At 48.1% G+C, this 19,556-nt stretch overlaps 1 protein-coding gene across 1 annotated transcript in view; it reads right to left on the reverse strand.

Moving 5' to 3' along the window:
* The window catches only part of BRWD1 (bromodomain and WD repeat domain containing 1), a 2,503,800-nt gene that overhangs the window by 2,334,086 nt on the left and 150,158 nt on the right, over positions 1-19,556 (reverse strand). The window contains exon 9 of the mRNA XM_086935423.1: positions 11,781-11,881. Coding sequence (XP_086791549.1) covers positions 11,781-11,881 — 101 coding nt within the window. The remainder of the gene's footprint in view (positions 1-11,780; positions 11,882-19,556) is intronic.

A 19,556-nucleotide genomic window follows, 5' to 3' on the forward strand; every position in this document is an offset into this window, starting at 1 on the left:
TACCTAACCCTAAAATGGACACACAGATTCCTATCAGTCACTCCTATGGCAGGCCTTGACAATCCTGAAGGCAGAGTGCTTGGAATCATGTGAGATGGTGCTCTGGCATGAGCTGAGCCTGTCTGCAGCTTGCGGAACCAAGTCCTAATAGCTGTTCCATGATATCGCATACCATATACTCTTAAGTGCATTATAATCCTCGCGGTTAAATGCTAACTTTGGTATTGCTTTATCAAAACATGTCGAGAAAGGTGTCATACGAATTGGAATACTAACCCCTCGCCAATTCTGGCGACGGGGTTAGCATTCCACCCTTCTAGAGGGACACGACATGTATGTAACTGTGAACCCCGGTTAAAGTTAACTGAAGCCTCAGCTCCACAAAATGGATGCTGCCACCACAGACACGAGTCTGACCTCCTGCTGCTGGGAGTCCTTCCAGCGAGGGAGGCTTGGACAAAGGGTTTCCTGTCAGGGGCGGTGCTAGCACCGTCCCAGACATGGTTTTGTGTATCCTGGGTAGGCAGGGCTTTTTCAGGAAGGTGACTGCTGAGTGGCACCCCGGTGCTCACTACGCATAGGCCGGTCAGAACCAGTTCCAGGGGCACACCAGCCCCTGGCCTGGGGAAAGTCCGGCATGGCAGAGGGGTGTAACCACCCCCCTCCTAGTCCCACCCATAGGCAGGACCTAGTCACCGGGTCAGCCCCCTTTTTTAGTATAAAGATGGGAGCGGGCCCCCTGTTCAAATTAGATCATCTTTGGAATCAAGACACGACTTTCTGCGAAAGACATCAAGATTTCCTTCTTCAAGATTCTCCCTTGTGGCTAAGGAGTAGTCACCCTGCATCAAGCGGGCACCATCCTAAGAACACTGCGGTCTGCTGCAAGTCCTTCTTCACGAATCCGACGACCCAGCTCAACGAGACCCGGCTTCCCTGGCACCTCTGACCTCTACTCACCTCTACAGCAAAGCTGGGAACTGTGAGTGCGACGAGACCTCGAGGGACCGACGATCGCCAAGACTGCACGACTTCTTTGCAAACAAGCCCACCGTGTGCTCCACTGGTGAGTGCTTTGGAGTCCGAGAAGCCCCAACCCTGAGCAGCTCCAGCACCGAAGATCAGCCCTCCAGCATCTCCACGATCTGCGTGGGGCCCTTCTGCTTTTGCGTGCTCACCGCGCTGTGTGGCTACTAGCCGGCTGGCTTGTGGCCTTCTTCACGACGCCCGACGACATCACTGCTGCTGGTCTGGTTGCTCCAGACTGGCCCTTGCTTCCTTCTTCAAGAGAGGCACCCCGGACCCTCCTGGTCCACTCCAGACGCCATTTTAAGTCCACCGCGTGGGCTTGAATTTGCCAAGGCTTTGTTGCCCAATCCTGGGTCCAGCGACGCCGACAGCTTCATCCATCGTGGGACAGATCGCTCCTCCATCCTGGTCACCGACAACGCCTCCTGGTCCGTGAGATCTGCGATCACAGCGTCACCCACTCACCTTGTCGAGGTGGCTACCATCCGGTGCCCTCCTGGTGCCCACTGACTACTGGCTAGTAGTCTCGAACTTGGTCCCCTCTGCTTTCAGGTGTCACCTTCCATCGATCCAGGCTTGGATCCACCGAACGTTCTTCACTGGTCGCCTGCCAGCAACTTCTTTCTTCCAGGCTCCTGGTCCGTCTGCGAGGATTCCCGACGTCTGAGTCCTATGCAGCTGCAGCCCCTGGGCTAGGTAACTTCGGCATTTCGGTGCCCCAGCATAGCCTCACTATCCAAGGGTCAGAATCCACTTTCGTTTTCCTCCTACCAGGTCGGGTTCGCCCGAGAACACTAACTTTGCAATTACTAGCTACCATAGACTTTGTCCCGCATCACGCGTGAGAGTGCACACTCTGCACCCGAGTCCCCTGGGTCTCCTAGAAGTAATCTGAAGATTCTATAGTCAAGTCCTAGCGATTCCAAAGGCTATTAGTACTGTACTTACCTGCTAGTAATTTCGCATTCCACTTTCCGAGTATATGGTTTTCCGTGCCCCTCGGGCATTTGTATATACTGTGCTAACTTAAGTATTTTCGTAAGAGTTTTGGTTTGTGCTTAGTACCCTGTCCTCATAAAGAGTACAGGGCTGTTGTGATTCTTAATAAATATCTTGTTTATTTTCATAACACTTGTGTGGTGTCCTTTCACTTGGTATTCAAGGGGTATATGTGTGGTAAACAGCTGGCTTAACACGCCCTCTCGAGTCTTTAGCCTTAGACTGCTCGTATCCATGCTACTAGGATAGCTGGTCTATAAGGTTGACTTACAACCAATCATCAATAAGGGTTGCTGGACTGATACATAGTGTTCACTAGAATAGTGAGCACTGCATATTAGGCCACCTTCTCACAGCAACCACCAGCCAGACCAAATAGATTGAGCAAAGATGAGCGAGATGGGATTGACAAGATAGTGAAGACACTAGTAGAACGGAAGGAGAGCGAAGAATACAAGATGGATATGCACAATTCACATGCCGGTAGCCATAGACGGCATTTCATTTTACGATTCAGCTACCACACCCTGAACGCATATGAGGATAGGTATCAGAATAAGGGCCCCGCTAAATTGACAACTTTATATAGAAAGGTCGATGTTGGAGATGGGACTGAACACGATGTGACGGACCTCTTCATGCAAACGCTTGAAGTCTTCCGCCACCTCACGGAACAGAAACCAGAAGTCAAGGTTACGGTCCCTGAAACGACCGGGTCCTCATTAGAAGTAGCCAACACTATGATGCCTATCAGAGAGGTGGCCCCTTACTGGGTTCCGCCACGAGGTCAGGGAACAAACTACGATATCAACCACACAGATGCAAAGGGGAGGGTTGTGTACAATTGGGTTTATCAACCCTGGGATCGACAAGATATCTTAACTTTTAGGCAAACACTGCCCGATTTAAGAAAGAACCCGACAGCATTTTATACCGAATTAGGCACAGCCTTGGGTTCGACGATATTGACTTTAGCGGACATTGACTTGTTTTTCGGGTTATGTCTGCCGGCTGACGTGTGGAAGCAAATCCGGAAAGCTGACCACACAGATCTGTTCGGACATACCTGGAATCAACTCGGTGAGCTAGATAGACAGCGAGAGCCCGGAAGGAAACCTGTAAAAGACGTACTGGAACTCCCAGACAAAATAGTTCAGAAGCTAAAGACATTAATCCCAGAGAAAAAGGTAGATTGGTCGATAGTCATGGCTTGCCGTCAGAAACCCCAGGAAGACGTATCGGAATACTTCTCCCGATTTGAGACGGTGTTCTCCGACTACAGTGGCCAAGACATGACCACCGCCACCGGACAACACCTGTTTGTACAAAATTATGTAAAGGGTATATCACAAGAGGTCTTCCAAAAGTTACAGACGAGCGAGAGTAGTTGGGGAGCCTCCAAACCCGCAGCTATCCTTCAGATGGCTCAGTATTACGAACATCAAAAGAATGAGAGTGATAGGGCATCCGAGAGAAAGAAGAAAGATTTGAAAGAAAGGGTGATGATAGCCCAGATACAAGGGGTAGCGGTCGGAAGAGAACCCCACAGGGGGAACTACCAATCAACCACCCCTAGAAATCCACCTTCTAAAGATTGCACCCCAACACCCCACATCGGACGTAGAGACATTAGCGAGGACCAGTGTGCCTTCTGCAAAGGATTCGGCCATTGGAAATCCCAGTGTCCGGTTCTGTTAGAAATGAACAGAAATAGGGACCCCAAGGACGTAGCGGGTGGACCGAGAAATAGGGGACAGGGACGAGGGTACACAAATGACACCAACAGCGACAAACCAGGGAGATCGAACACGTTTGACCGTCCCCGACAGAACCAGTATCAACTATCCAACAGCGAGAATGCCCCCGACTTTGCATAGGACTGCCAGGGGCAAGGGAGGGATCCAGTCGAGCTCTGTGTTGACCAGCAAGGTCCTTACGTCACCGCTAAGGTCCTGGGTACAAAGTCTCCATTTTTGGTAGACACTGGGGCGACACGTAGTGTGTTATCAAAACGACTGATTCCAAGGGCACCCTTGTCTGGCTCACACATTACATCGACAGGTTTCGATGGGACGCCCTCCACTAACCCCCTGTCCGTACCTATCTCCTTTGACCTAGAAAACAACCTCACTGACACAACATTTTTGCTCTCCTCCAACTCCCCTGATGCCATTATGGGCATTGATTTACTAAAGCATTTTCGGGCTACCATTAGGTGTTCCCCAGATGGAGTCCGAGTCATCCTGTACGACAACCCGAGCATGTCCAAATCCTGCCCAGCATGACACATGTACTCCATAACTGACGCTGACCTGTCCTTGCTCGACACCCTGCCCCCGTACCAATGTTGATTGACCCTATACACATAACGGTAAGACAAGACGCAATACTCCCGAAACTCCCACAGTATCGGATATCGCCCGAGGGCGAGAAGGCACTGGTAGCGATCATTCAGTCCCTGGTAGATGCAGGAGTGGTCGAGGAAGTAGTTAGTAATGTCTGCTGCAGCCCTATCCTACCCATTGTTAAGAAGCAAGGCGAGGGAGATGAGAAAGCGTACCGCTTCATCATCAACCTGCGGGAGGTTAACAAAGTGGACGTACCCCAGTACCCTGTAGTCTCAGACATCACCACCATTCTGACCCTCATCCCGCCCACTGCCACCACCTTCACTGTCATTGACCTCAAAAATGCATTTTTCTCTATCCCCATCCACCCAGACAGCTGTTATCTCTTCGGCTTCACCCTAAAATCCCGCTCGTACCAATTTTGTAGAGCTCCCCAGGGCTACACTGAAAGTCCCAGCATTTACAGCCAGGCCCTCAAAAGACAGCTGGACGCCGTCCAACTACCAGATGGAGTGGTGTTGATCCAATATGTCGATGACATCCTTTTGGCGGCCAACACCACCCCACTTGCAATCACAGCCACTGTCCAACTCTTACACTTCCTTGCAGAAAATGGTCACAAAGTCTCTAAAAAGAAATTGCAGTTCTGCCAGCCTCAAGTGACATACCTAGGCCATCTCCTGTCCAAAGAAGGGAGGAAACTTATGCCCGATCGAATCCAAACTATCCTAGACACCCCCATCCCAAAAACCCAAAAGCAAGTCCGTTCTTTGGTGGGTCTAACCTCTTTCTGTAGACAGTGGTTACCAAATTTCAGCCTCATAATAAAACCCCTACTTTCCTTGTTGACCAAAGATGTCCCCTTCCCGCTCCCTTGGACCCCCGAATGCCAAACATCCTTTGAAGAGTTGCGGAATGCCCTTTGTTCAGCACCTGTCCTGGGAACACCAGATTACACAAAGCCCTTCTCCCTCTACACTCACGAAAGGGAGGGGTGCGCTTTATCTGTCCTGACCCAGTCCATTGGCCCAAAGCAAAGACCGTGCGCTTACTTCTCTGCCACTCTTGACCCCGTAGCCAGAGCTTTGCCTGCCTGCCTTCGAGCTGTAGCTGCCGCTGCTATCTCTATCCGACAGAGTGAGGGGATCGTGCTCTCGAATTCCCTCACGGTACTAGTACCCCATGCAGTTGACAACCTCCTGAACCAAACCAAGACGCAACACCTGACGAGTGCCCGACTGACTGGATACGAACTGACTCTGCTCGCACCCCACATCACTCTGAAAAGATGCACCACACTGAACCCGGCAACTTTGTTACCCCTACCAGAGAGCGATCCCAATGTGCCCCCTGTACACGACTGTGTGACCCTCACGGACGAACAGACTAGAAGTAGGGTTGACCTCAGAGACACAGCTTTTCCTGACCCTGACGGAGAGCTGTGGGTGGACGGCTCTTGCATCAAACTCCCCGATGGCACCACTTCAACTGCCTATGCAGTCACCACGGCCCGAACTGTAGTAGAGACAGCCCGCATTACACAACGATCTGCACAGGCAGCGGAACTGATTGCCCTGACACGAGCATGCATCCTAGCAGCAGGAACAACAGCGAACATATACACCGATAGCCAGTATGCCTTCGGGGTGGTTCATCATTTTGGGCTCTTATGGAGGGAAAGGGGATTCCTGACGTCCCACGGCACACCCATCCTCCACGGGGATCTAGTCTCTGCCCTGATCGAAGCAGTACTACTCCCCAAACGATTAGCAGTGATCAAGTGTCAGGCACACAAGAAGGTGACGGACCTAGTCGGACAAGGAAACGCACTGGCCGATATAACTGCACGAACCACAGCTGAAAATAGGACAACGACACGCATGTATGTGACCAGGTCACAAGCAGAGAAATGGACTGACGATTAGAGACATCCAGTCGGCCAGCACACCTCACGAACTGACTGGGCACGGGTGGGTCTGAAGGACGATGAAGGCTGCTGGCGGACAAAGGATGCGAACAAATGGTTGCTGCCTGACTCATACCTGATCCCAATACTGACTATGGCACCCTCCTCAGCACATATAGGATCTGCCCCCATGGTCGAGCTCATTTCCAAAGTCTGGCACAACGACAAAATCCCCGACTCAGCCAAACGTCTGGTTCAGAAGTGCCTTATCTGCTTGCAACACAACCCCGGGAAAGGAACTGTAGTGCCCCGGGGAGGGTTTGGGATCCCCGACCACCCCTTTGAGGTCCTCCAGATGGATTACATTCAGCTAGAGAGATGCCAAAGCTTGAAGTATGTACTGGTCATTGTATGTGCCTTCAGCAAATGGGTGGAAGCCTATCCAACCCGTGATAATACTGCCATGACTACTGCCAAAGTACTACTGAAAGAGTTTTTTCCTCGCTACGGCCTCTGTCGAATTTTATGGAGCGACAACGGCCCCCACTTCATAGCAGAAGTTATCCAGCTAATTTTGAAGGGGTTGGGTGTGAGGCAGAGGTTCCATGCGGTCTTCCACCCCCAATCTGCTGGTTTGGTGGAGCGACACAACGCTACATTGAAGCTGAAATTGTCAAAAATAGTGGCCACCACAGGACTTAAATGGCCAGATGCCCTCCCACTGGCATTGCTATCAATGCGCTCCACTCCCACTAAGCACCATTTGACCCCCTATGAGGTTGTATTCGGGCGACCAATGAACCTTTGGACTGCCCCCAAACCGACCTCCATTCATGACGTCCCGGACGTCCTGCTGTCTGATTACTTGTACAAATTAACAAAAACATTGTCTGTCATTCATCAGCAGGTGCAGCAGGCCATCCCCGATGCTTCCAGGGGTCCGGGCCACGACATCCAACCGGGGGACTATGTATTAGTCCGGAATTTTCAACGAGCGAAGAGTCTGGAACCCCGGTGGACGGGCCCCTGGCAAGTACTAATCACCACCCGGACGGCTCTTCGAGTGGAGGGGAAGCGGCACTGGCTGCACGCACACCACTGCAAGAAGGTCTCCTCGACCCTGGCCACCACCGAAAACATCGACAACCAAGAAGAGCTCCTGAACAAAGATCGACCATCACTGAACTGCTATCCCGATACCGAGGCACTTGAACTTGCAAAATTCCCTGATCCCACTGTGCCAACCAGGGAAGGGTATTTCCTGCGTCGAAAGGAGGGAGCTTCGGCTAAGTAGACCGCGGACTAAGTTAAATCTCAGAACGGTGACCCAAACACCACCAAAGGTTACCCGGAGAGAAGCTAAACGAAGTCATTGGTTCTGCCCGCTACCGAGCACCTTGAAGATGATGGAAGCGCCAGATAAGAAGATGATGGAAGCGCCAGATCAGAAGATGATGGAAGCAGCCGGGAATACCCACTACAGGAACCCAAAGACTGACAATATGCACAAATCAAAGACAATCGCCTTCTTCATTGCTTTCCTCTTTTGCCTCCTCCTCATGACTTCCTTCTGGATCTTGGAGGAAAGCACTCCTGCTCATCAGATATTGCTAACCACTGCACAGCCAACCACTATGAAAGAGCATCACCTGATCTCCCTCTCACCTCAGCTCCGAGAGAGGCGTAAGGAGTTCTGGAACAATTCCTTTGTACAACTGTTGCACCAGCACAACCTTGCTGCAAATGCCACCAACTGCTGGATCTGCGGACTGCTTCCGCATGCTACCGGTCACTCCATCCCCTTCATCCCTTCTCCTTTCTCAGTTCATGGCTCCTGCCTTGCCTGGTTGATACTCATGCAAGAAAGCCACAAGGACAACACCATTTCTGGTCAAACAGTGTCACACTTCTACCATGGGTTCTGGCTGAACACAACCGGAAGGGCATCTGCTCCCCTGTGTCGTGTTCCCTCTGGTTCCGCCTTCCTTATGGACATCCCTGCAAAGGAGCGAGTAGAAATGCAGGTGCTCCATAATCCAGCTAGAACCACCTTCTCCCACCTACGGATGCGAACCGCCGCCACTCTGACTGTGGCCCTGTCTGTCATCAACGTCACTGGCCAGGTGTGCATCGAAGGCCTGGGAAGACAGCTGGTAGGTCACAGTGCCTGCCACATCACAAGGACACTGGACTCAATTGACCCCCCCTCTTTTGTTGCTTCTCCGAATATGTACTTTGTTTGTGGCACCAAAGCTTACACCTGGCTCCCGAAAGGTTGGAGAGGCACTTGCTACATCGCTTTCGTCCTCCCCCCCACGTATGTAGCCCCTGCTGATCATCACCGGCAGAGACGCGCAAGTGACATTGGACAAGCCGACTCCACTGGAGCACAGTTCCTGGATGCAGCGAAGGGACTTGTTCCTCTGTGGGGCCCGATGGCGAACAGCCGCGCCATCCGACATCTGACCCAGGCAATAGAAACAACTATCAACATCACAGCTGGCGCCCTCGCTAACAACACGGCTGAGCTTCAGGCGGTCCGCCTTGTGACCCTTCAAAATCGCCTGGTTCTAGACGTTGTTCTAGCCGACCGTGGAGGAGCATGCCGCATCATCGGATCCAGCTGTTGCACCTACGTGCCAGATAACTCGCCCTCAGTCTACAAGGCAATTGAGCACCTCCATAGACTTTCCTCAGAAGTTCATCAAGAGCAAGAAGGATGGTCGCTTGGGAGCTGGTTTTGGGACACTCTGAAGGGCTGGGAATGGAGGTTGTTTACATTCATATTGATACCGATTGTGATACTATGTGGGTGTTGCCTAGGTATTCAATGCTTGCCATCTTTGTGTGCACTCATTTCTAACTGCATGTGCCCTATGACTTTGGACTTCCGAACTGAGCACATGAGTCCCCTCTACGAGGTAGAAGTACGTGGCCTTATGGGGATAGATCCGAATTGACAAGTTGGCGAGACATGTTAAAAGGGAGGACTGTGGAATTTTAGTTTGCGAACTGAACATCCTCTGCGCCATCTTGTCATCCATGTACAATATGCACGGCAGCTATTTTAGGTACCATGGTCTCCCTGTTCACGATCGATCGCCAGCGCGCTCCCCCGACCCTGCGAGCATCCCCTGCACACCCTGGCTGCCCCCGCTCTCACATGCACAAGTCATAAACCCTCTCCTTCCGCATGACACTGTCCTTGGGAATTTGCACCTGCGCCTGACCAACACTCCCTTTCCTTTCATGAATACCCCTCTTTTGATGACCCCTTCCTCTGAGTCCGATTGTCCGCACGGGTCCCAGGCCACCACCTAGCCGGGGGATACAGTTTATTGCCCCCCTTATTGTATGGAGTCGCTCCTCTACAAAGGAGCTACTATTGATCATGGCCTCCCCACCCCCTGGGATACGATCAGGCGCACACATCCTAAGAATCGGCGGAACACTCAGCTGCGTGATAGCCCCCTCCTATTGTATGTGGGGTGAGGACCTCTATTGTGGATACATGTGGGGGTGGGTCTGAAACGGGGATTCCGGGGATGTCTTCTCATACTTCAAAGAGTCTTTTCTGCAATAAAGAATGCTCACATGTCATAAACCAGAGTATAAAAGGCCAGGCCTCAGAGAGGCTGTTCGAGCACCTCGAAACGATACCTTGTTGTCTGATCTGATGTGTTCTGCTCCGTCGGAATAAAACTTCTGTTTCCTGCTTTTCAGTCTCCAGCGCCTGCCTCTTTGTTTGATAACTAGAATGGTATAGAGGCGGTTAGCGCCGGGCAACTTTGAAAAAGGCCATCAGCCCTACCTTTTTCCACAAAAACCTTGCTTTACAAGGTTACTGTAGTGATATATATGTATAAACATATTTATCCTGTATTGGGGTATCTTTCATAGATTCACATGCCTGAATCATTGCCCGTCGCCGAGGCGAAAGTCCCACGGTAAATTAAAAAGCAGTGCCAAAGGTAAATAACAGTATTAGGCCCAAAAGAAAAGGGCTGAGGCCTAGATCTTAATAGCCTATCTACATTATTATGCTAAAAGAACCAAAAATTTGGTCACAACCAATCAGCTATCAGCACCCTCTAGAACCCTCTCTGCAGAGCCAGTTATCCTCAGACTTTCACCGCACGTCGTGTGTGAAGGGAGTCTCCCTGAGCTCTGCTAAGTTTCTTCAGCTTTTACTTCTTTTTGGATCATCCAAGATCGTACTTCATTTCTATGACCCTATTAAGGACACAATTTCACTTAAACGAACCGCTAAGATTAAAAACATTCTTTCCGGATCCATCCACTCCAGCAGAAAGAGCAATACACTCGCTGGATGTTGAACGCTGTTTAAAATTCTACCTACAGAAAACGAAGGATATCAGACGATCCAACCAGCTGATCGTGGCTTATGGTCAAGCAACTCTTGGAAATGCTGTAACAAAGGCAACAATAGCCAGATGGCTGGCATCTGCTATTCATTTCTTCCATGACAAGGCTAACTAACCTTTGCAGAGGAAAGTCAAAGCTCATTCGACAAGAACAGTATCAACGCCGACAGCTTTGTTTGCTGGAGTAACTCCGGAAAATATGTTGTGCTGCGACATGGTAAAATGTCCACACTTTCACGAGATATTACTGCCTTCAGTCTACATGTCAAGAGGATTCAGCAGTTGGACAGGCGGTCCTACGCCACATTTTTCTTTGACACTGGGGGCTGGTTAGCAGGTCCCAGTGCACTATCAGAGTAAAAAGCCAGCCTCTAGTAGTTCTAATGGGGGCCAATAGTGTGTACGCATCTGCAAAGAAGCACAATTTCTAACAATTAAAAGGCAGTGATTTACTGTTCCTTTGAAAATTCATATCTCCAGAAATTTCCGGTCGATTTATTGTCGTGCAATGTCTATTAGAAGATAAAAATACAACCTATATTCATATATTGGTATCAGATTTTGATCATGTACGGTTTCTTACATATTTGACTGTTTTGGTCATTCTTTGCGCTTTACACTTGTTCTTTTGATAAAAACGAACTGCTCAGAACCACAGCTACCCAGCATTGAGGGAAGGTTGACTGGACCCAGTACAGGTGGGAGTTTATTACACATTGTGCGCTCACAACCACTCCATATAATAAACCACTTTCCTCACATCGCAAAATAGACACCATACTGCAGATTCTTTCTCAATCTGTACATAAATCAGTCAACTGCACTGGCAATATTGTAGAATAACATCTGCACCAGTGTATTCAGCATAATTTTTAAATGATCCTTTTGGTAACTATTCTTCTCTTGGCAATTACTTGTACAATGATGACTTCTAGCAGCAGTGTGTTTATTCTGTCAGGGATTTAACATTATTGACAAGTCCACAACGACAGACACGCGGCATCATTAAACTGAGATATTTTAACTTAATAGTCAGCATTGTTAAATGGCTTTACCACAAGTACTGAAGCTATTGAAAGCTTCAAAATGTACGTGAGCGCAGTTGCTACTTACTTGAATTTCACTGTGTCCACGTCCCACTGCCAAAAACACACAGTGCCATCTGCACCGGTCGAGACCATGTATCTCACAGAACCTTTGGCCAAGGGACTAAACTAAAAGAAAACAGAAAATATTTATTTTAAAGAGACTCCATTTCACATTTGTAGGACTAACATTTCAAGACTTTTCGGAACTTTAAAAATCCAAACGATTTTCTCATTTTACAAATTGAATTCAGGGAACATACCAATCCAAAACAAAATAAAAGCAGTTAACTTCTTTTTACAAAGGCTCTTTTAACCCAATATCTTAAAATACAAATACCATTGGCCTTATCTTGTGAGAGAAGCAGTGAATACAGCACCCCACCCATCCAAACAATTCCATTTTTGAAAACCAGGCATACCTGTTTTGTACCAGTTTTTTGTAGAAACATAACGGACTGCAATCATTTTATAAAATTGTGAATAAATTAGCGTAGTACATCAACTGACTAACATTTTATAGCAGTTTTTACTTTCTAGATCATGTTATTGAGAAAAAAAGAACAAGTATAACGTTGCGATATGGACAATATTTTGAAACAAGTTTAAAGCAGTAAAATAGTCAAAACATTTGCACGTAAAAGAAAAAGACAGGCTCATAAATGGTAAGAAACAAGTTAAGAGTAAGTACAGCACTTTGGTGATTGTATATTTCATAGATTCAAATGCTTGAATCTTCCCCAGTCATTGAGCTTGGAAACCCATGGTAATACAACAACATCAATACTGTCAAATTTCCTTTAATGCACATAAAGACATTTGCTTTAATACACCCTCCACATCATTAGAAACCACACCAAATTCGACCAATTAGGTAAAGGCGCATTGATCTCTATTCCCTCAGAGGCCACAATAACTCACATTTCAAAAGCACAAATGTGAAAGAATAAACATATTAACCACCTAGGACTAGTGAGACGGGAGGCTCACAGGTAAGAATCTATGAAGGATACCATCGCTGGAGAACTACACTTACAGGTAAATTGTTTTTTCTCCAGCATTGCAACCTTCATAGATTCACAGCTTGAATCTGAATATCAAGCAGTCTTCATTATCAATTTTTCAATTTATAAAGCTTTATTCGACATTTGTCATAAAAGCATTCACCTAACCCTAATACAATAAATACTACATATAAAAATACTTCTAAAAATACATATTAAACATTAAATGTCGAATAATACACAGTAAAAAGTACATCGATATTACAACACATTATTACACTTTAAAAAGTAAAGTTTCTGTAAGTTAAAAGACAATAATCCATGTCGCAAAAAGCAAAATTGAAGATATACGTAATTTCATTTTGATGCAATAGCCGTTAATGATCGGGTACGAATTAGCCACGACCAAGCCAAAAATTTTGCTACACCAACCACAAGCAATGTTGAACAGTCTGTTTCAAGTATCCTAAGGGCTTCAGATTGGCTTCGGGTTCCCAACTTTGAGCACACCGGTTTTAACCATTTACGTCTGGGGGACAGGTACAATGGACAACAAAACAAAAAATGGGAGATGTGTTCAGTTTCTTCATTACAATGGTGACAATGATCATCCCATGCCAGGGACCAATGCTTCTTGAACGCATTCAAAGGAAGTGTACCAATACGAAATTGAAAATAAAGTTTTCTATCGTATGGTTTTTCAATTAAGTCCCAGAAAGGTTCATAAGAAGGGTACATTTTTGTATTTAGGAAGAGAGATGTTAAATTTGCGCTTGTACTGTCACTAAACATTGTAAAATATACCATTTCCCAATATAGATCTTTTAACTTTTCCTTCGTAGGGAAACAGGCCACATCTTTATTGTCCCATAAATAGTCCAATTTCAATTTTGTAAGGAGTCCCCGCAACTCCCTTAACCATGGAATACTATGGAAATGGTCGAATTTGATGACATCCATCAATGCTGCTGCATAGTGGCCTAATTCTGGGGTCACCATAACTCGTCTCCAATATAGGAGGGGCCGAAGCCTCGCTATGTCCTCAACAGATTTTCTTCCCAGGTCCAATTTTAACGGGATTGTTGGGGTGCTTTGGGGGACCGTTACGATCCCTCGTAAAAACCTGTTTTCAGCTCGGCCCAATTCTTTCAAGTTTGAGAACCCCCATAGTTCAGAACCATATAAACAAGCCCCCAAGACTTTCATGGAATAAATTTCCATCACACAGTTTACAGGCTTTGTCAGTGAGGTGCGGTGTTTTAAGGAAATAGCGCCTGCTAACTGTCTAAACTTTAGTAGGGTTGTGGTTATGTGTTGTTTCCAGCTCATGTTTTCTTGCAGAGTGATACCTAGGTATGAAAAAGAGTCCACTCTTTCTAGGGGTGTACCTTTGTATTTTATTACACCCTTAAAATTGGACTGCTGATTGAGGCACATGAATTTTGTTTTAGTAGTGTTCAATTCCAGGCCCCTCTCATCACAATATACACCAAAGGCATCAACCACTTTTTGTAGCCCACTGGGGGTGCGGGAAAGTAAGAGTGTATCGTCCACAAATATGAGAACTGGTACACGAGAGCCAGCTATTACTGGGGCGTCACTAGCAATCTTCTCTAGATGTTCAACGATACCATTTATATAAATAGAGAAGAGGGTTGGAGCTAGGACACACCCTTGTCTCACCCCACGTTCAACCGGAAAGGGATCAGTTACATCTCCTTGTTTGCCCCATCGTATCCTTGCAAAATTGTTTTCATGTAGGCGAACAAGGAGTGTGAGCAATTCCTGGCTTAGGCCTGCGTCCGCCAAGGTCTGCCAGAGTTTTTCCCTGGGGACCAAGTCGAAAGCGGCTTTTAGATCTACGAAAACTGCATACAATGTCCCCTTCTTTAAAGTGACGTTTCTCCAATAGATGGTTAGAAAATGGAGGACTTGATCGACGCTACTAGTTAGGGGCCGAAACCCAGCTTGATAAGATGACAAGATGTTGTTTTCGTCGATCCATTGCTGCAATTTGTTTTGAACTAATCGACCCATTAGCTTTTGTGCTGTGTCGATCAAACTAATGGGTCTGTAGTTTTTAGCCAGGGATCGGTCACCTTTCTTATATATGGGAATTATTCCAGCTCCCTTCCATGAAGCAGGCACTTTCCCTCCCATAGCCACCGCATTAGCCAGCATTGTGAAGTAGCTACACCAGGACTTCCGGTCCGATAAGAAAATATCAGCCGGAATTCCATCCATGCCTGGGGCTTTCCCCCCTGCTACACAGTCCAGTACAATACTCACATCCCTTTCAACAAATATAGGTGCTTTGTAGTAAACTTGCGGAGGAAGACTAACATTATTAAACATGGGGTTACGAGCATACTGTGGTTGGAAGTATTCTATCCAACTGCTTTTTGCGACATTATTAGTAGGCTGGAGTGCTATGCCACCCTTTGCCCATTTTACTGAAGCCCAGAAGCGCTTAGAGTCCTTGGAGGCACACACCTCCTTAAGTTCTCGCCAACAATCCTCATCCCAACGCTTCTTAGCTAATTTTTGAACCTGTCTGTACTGGTTTCTCGCCAGCCTTACTGCTTCTGCCCTTCCTGATCTTAGTTCCCTGCTAAGATTATCTCGTGCTGCCCTACAGCTCTTGTCATACCACCCTCTAGTTTCTTGGGCTTTCTTCTTTTTATTTGGGGCTATTCTTTTAAGAAAAAAAACTTTGGATTTTGGAAAAAAGTATCTCATGGGCAGCCATCATATAGTCAGTAAAATCAGTCTTTCCATAATAAGACTTAATCTTAGCGACTTCGCCCACCACTACTTTCTTTAGAGTCTCTATTTTGGCAATGTCTTCTAGGAGCATACTCCACTTCAAATGTCGGGAGTTGTTTGAACTTACAAGGTCCTGCGTAACCATGTGATCCCCACTAGGATGCTCGGGTTTTTCGTGGTAGGTATGTAGTGTCAGGCACAGAGGATTGTGATCACTTTCAATTTTATCCTTCACTTCCATATCTACCAATTTATCCCAAGCCCTTACATCCAGGAGTATATAATCTATCCTACTGGCCGAACGGCCATTATCAAAGGTATTTTTCCCCATAGAATCTGACAGTGCCCGACCATTGGCTGCTCTAAGTCCTCTAGAAAGACAAAAACTTTTCAGTTGGATTGCTACTGTGCTCCATTTCCTAATTGCTGGGATATCTAGTTGGGGAATTCCCCACTTGGTATCCTCATCTTCGGCCAGGATCTTATCCTCCTCACCCAAGGGTTCAAAGGTAGTATTAAAATCCCCGCCTATTATTATATGGGTTGGGACTGGTAGCAATTCAATATGATTCTCAAGGGACGTTAGGGTCTCTGATGGTTTGCCCCTGGCAACTCCCCTTGAATAAAGATTAAACAGGGCTAGTTGTTGACCATTTTGCCAGGTAATGTCAAGTGCCAAAATGTCGTTAGAGGGTATAGACCTTTGTTTAACCGAACAATTCAAAGTTTGGCGTACCCAAATTAGCAGGCCCCCAGAGGGACGTCCCACTCGATTTCTTGTAGCCGGGACGTAAAAGTTCAAATACCCTTGCCTGAAGATTGGTGTAAGCGACCAAGTTTCTTGGAACATGACAATGTCGTAATAGTTGATAAAGTCGACCCAGTCTGGAATATTTAGCTTATTTATAATTCCAGCTATGTTCCAAGAAATAATTGATAATTGCGGTTTGGCCTTTTGGAGGTATGTCTGGTCAATATCGGGGATATTTAATGGTTCTACAGGGTCTATTCCTAGTGTTACATTTCCACTCAATGTTGATGACTTCTCAATTACCTCTAATGTTCTTCCCTGTTCCATCTGAACTCTATTTACTTCCTCAGGGACGGAAGTACAGAATACATTAGAGACTAATGAAGGTTCATCTAACGTGGAAGTCTTAACATATCCTTGGTCCAACTGCATATCTAGCGGGACGGGAGAGGCACATGCGAGTCAATCACACTCGTTTAGGTCAGTTAACACAGAGTATTGATTGTCCAAGTTTAGCCCCCACTCGCATACTGGATTGGACCTAGCCCTTCTGTTTCCCACAACTGTCCATTTTGTTCTCAGTATGCTAGGTTTAGCTACTAGACCTCTTCTGCTATAGAAGAAATCCAGTGTCAGTGGAACTATTTCAGCTGTCCTACGTTGTGGAGGGAGGATGTTCCGTAGGACGTCAGGCAACACTTCAGGGCCCTTGAAATTCAAGACCACACAATCCCCTTGGAATTTCTTCGCCTTAGTGCCTATCCACCTAACCCTTCTTGCTGTAAGCAGATCGTCAGATAGTTTTTCCTTGCCCCAGGGAGTTATGTGCATATTACTACTAAGCCACTGGAGAGCCTTGTTTCTTAAGGAATCTGGAGACTCGATCTGTCCAGTTTTCAGCAAAGGTGTGTTTGCTAGTACTAAGATCAGGGGCGAGGCTTCAACAATTAGTTCGACTGGGGCAGTTTCTGGGTTTAGGATCTCAGAGATAGTATTGCCCACTGGTTGGGCTGCATCTGGAATTAGGGCCGTGTCAGGGGTATTATCGTGCATAGAGCTGGCTTGTTGGATTTGCTCAGATGGAACTTGTAAGCCAGCATTCATGTTCCCCCCGAGTGATTTCCCTGCAGTCTCCATTTGTTCAAATTTAGTTGCTACTAAATTTGAAATTTCCCTCACCCCCTCATTAGTTTTCCTTAGGAGGGTCTCTAGCTTGTTGACCTTGTTAGCTAGTTGGTCTACTTTTGATATGAGGGGTTTCATTAATCCTAATAGTTTGGACTCTAATATACCCATAAGCTTATTTAGGAGGGTGTCCTCCCCTTCTACATTTTCATACTCTTCCTCCCTTATCCCCTCTTCCGCCCTTTTCTTTGTTCGTCTGGGTGGGGTTGCGGGTTTGTTTTTACAAGAGCGTAGGCCACCTCTTCTAGGTGGTGCCTTAGTAATCCCTTTTTTGGCTCTTGGAGCGGGGACCGGTGTGGGAGGGGTATTGGTCTCTGTAACTAACTCCTCAATTGTAACAGATTTGTCTTGTTCTTCTAAATTAATTAAATCTGCAAAGGGGTCAGGTTGTTGGTCAGTAGAGGCCGTGGATACATTAATTGTAGAGTGCTCATTAGGGTCCTCAATAGGGTCGGTGACAATGAAATCATCAGTAACAGACTGAAATACCACTGATTGATTAATTTGAGCACAAGGTGGCGAGTCCACAATACCCAGGGAGGACCTCAGATTATTATTGATTTTTGTCACTACCTGGACCAGATAGTTGTCCATTGTATTAGCCGGGGTGACAGGCGTTTTTTGCTTTGACATAGTGTCACACGATTATTCACAGCGAGGCCCTGGAGATATATATAGCAGTAATAGTCCGATTGTACTGTAAATATAAGAGTGTTTTGCCTTACCACAGTTCGGTTTAGAGGATGAAGGTAAGAGGGGTGGCCCAGTCCAGTCTCTCACAGTCTAGAACGGGCTAAAACGGGCCCGCCCTTGGCCCGGGCTTCGCCCGGCGTCCCGCGAGACGGGGGTGACTCGCTATTTCAGCGCCTCCTGGCGCGCAGATGACGCGGCGTGCGCCGCTCGGGATTCTGGGTAGTGTAGTTTTCCCCCTCGACCGCGCTCCTCTCGGCTACCGTGCTCCGAGATGGCAGGGGAGTCAGGCAGCGGGAGGCGGGAGGGCAAGCAACAGCACACAGATGACTCCAGCTATTCAGGTAGGCGTCAGGGCAGCAAAGGCTTCTTTGGCACAGAGGTTCCCCCCTCGACCGGGGTGACTCGCTATTTCAGCGCCTCCTGGCGCGCAGATGGCGCGGCGTGCGCCGCTCGGGATTCTGGGTAGTGTAGTTTTCCCCCTCGACCGCGCTCCTCTCGGCTACCGTGCTCCGAGATGGCAGGGGAGTCAGGCAGCGGGAGGCGGGAGGGCAAGCAACAGCACACAGATGACTCCAGCTATTCAGGTAGGCGTCAGGGCAGCAAAGGCTTCTTTGGCACAGAGGTTCCCCCCTCGACCGGGGTGACTCGCTATTTCAGCGCCTCCTGGCGCGCAGATGACGCGGCGTGCGCCGCTCGGGATTCTGGGTAGTGTAGTTTTCCCCCTCGACCGCGCTCCTCTCGGCTACCATGCTCCGAGATGGCAGGGGAGTCAGGCAGCGGGAGGCGGGAGGGCAAGCAACAGCACACAGATGACTCCAGCTATTCAGGTAGGCGTCAGGGCAGCAAAGGCTTCTTTGGCACAGAGGTTCCCCCCTCGACCGGGGTGACTCGCTATTTCAGCGCCTCCTGGCGCGCAGATGACGCGGCGTGCGCCGCTCGGGATTCTGGGTAGTGTAGTTTTCCCCCTCGACCGCGCTCCTCTCGGCTACCGTGCTCCGAGATGGCAGGGGAGTCAGGCAGCGGGAGGCGGGAGGGCAAGCAACAGCACACAGATGACTCCAGCTATTCAGGTAGGCGTCAGGGCAGCAAAGGCTTCTTTGGCACAGAGGTTCCCCCCTCGACCGGGGTGACTCGCTATTTCAGCGCCTCCTGGCGCGCAGATGACGCGGCGTGCGCCGCTCGGGATTCTGGGTAGTGTAGTTTTCCCCCTCGACCGCGCTCCTCTCGGCTACCGTGCTCCGAGATGGCAGGGGAGTCAGGCAGCGGGAGGCGGGAGGGCAAGCAACAGCACACAGATGACTCCAGCTATTCAGGTAGGCGTCAGGGCAGCAAAGGCTTCTTTGGCACAGAGGTCTTCATTATGGTTCAATGTCAGTTAGAACATTGATTAAACTTAACACAAGAA

Source organism: Lissotriton vulgaris, chromosome 8 (assembly GCF_964263255.1).
Source record: "Lissotriton vulgaris chromosome 8, aLisVul1.2, whole genome shotgun sequence".
Lineage (NCBI taxonomy): Eukaryota > Metazoa > Chordata > Amphibia > Caudata > Salamandridae > Lissotriton > Lissotriton vulgaris.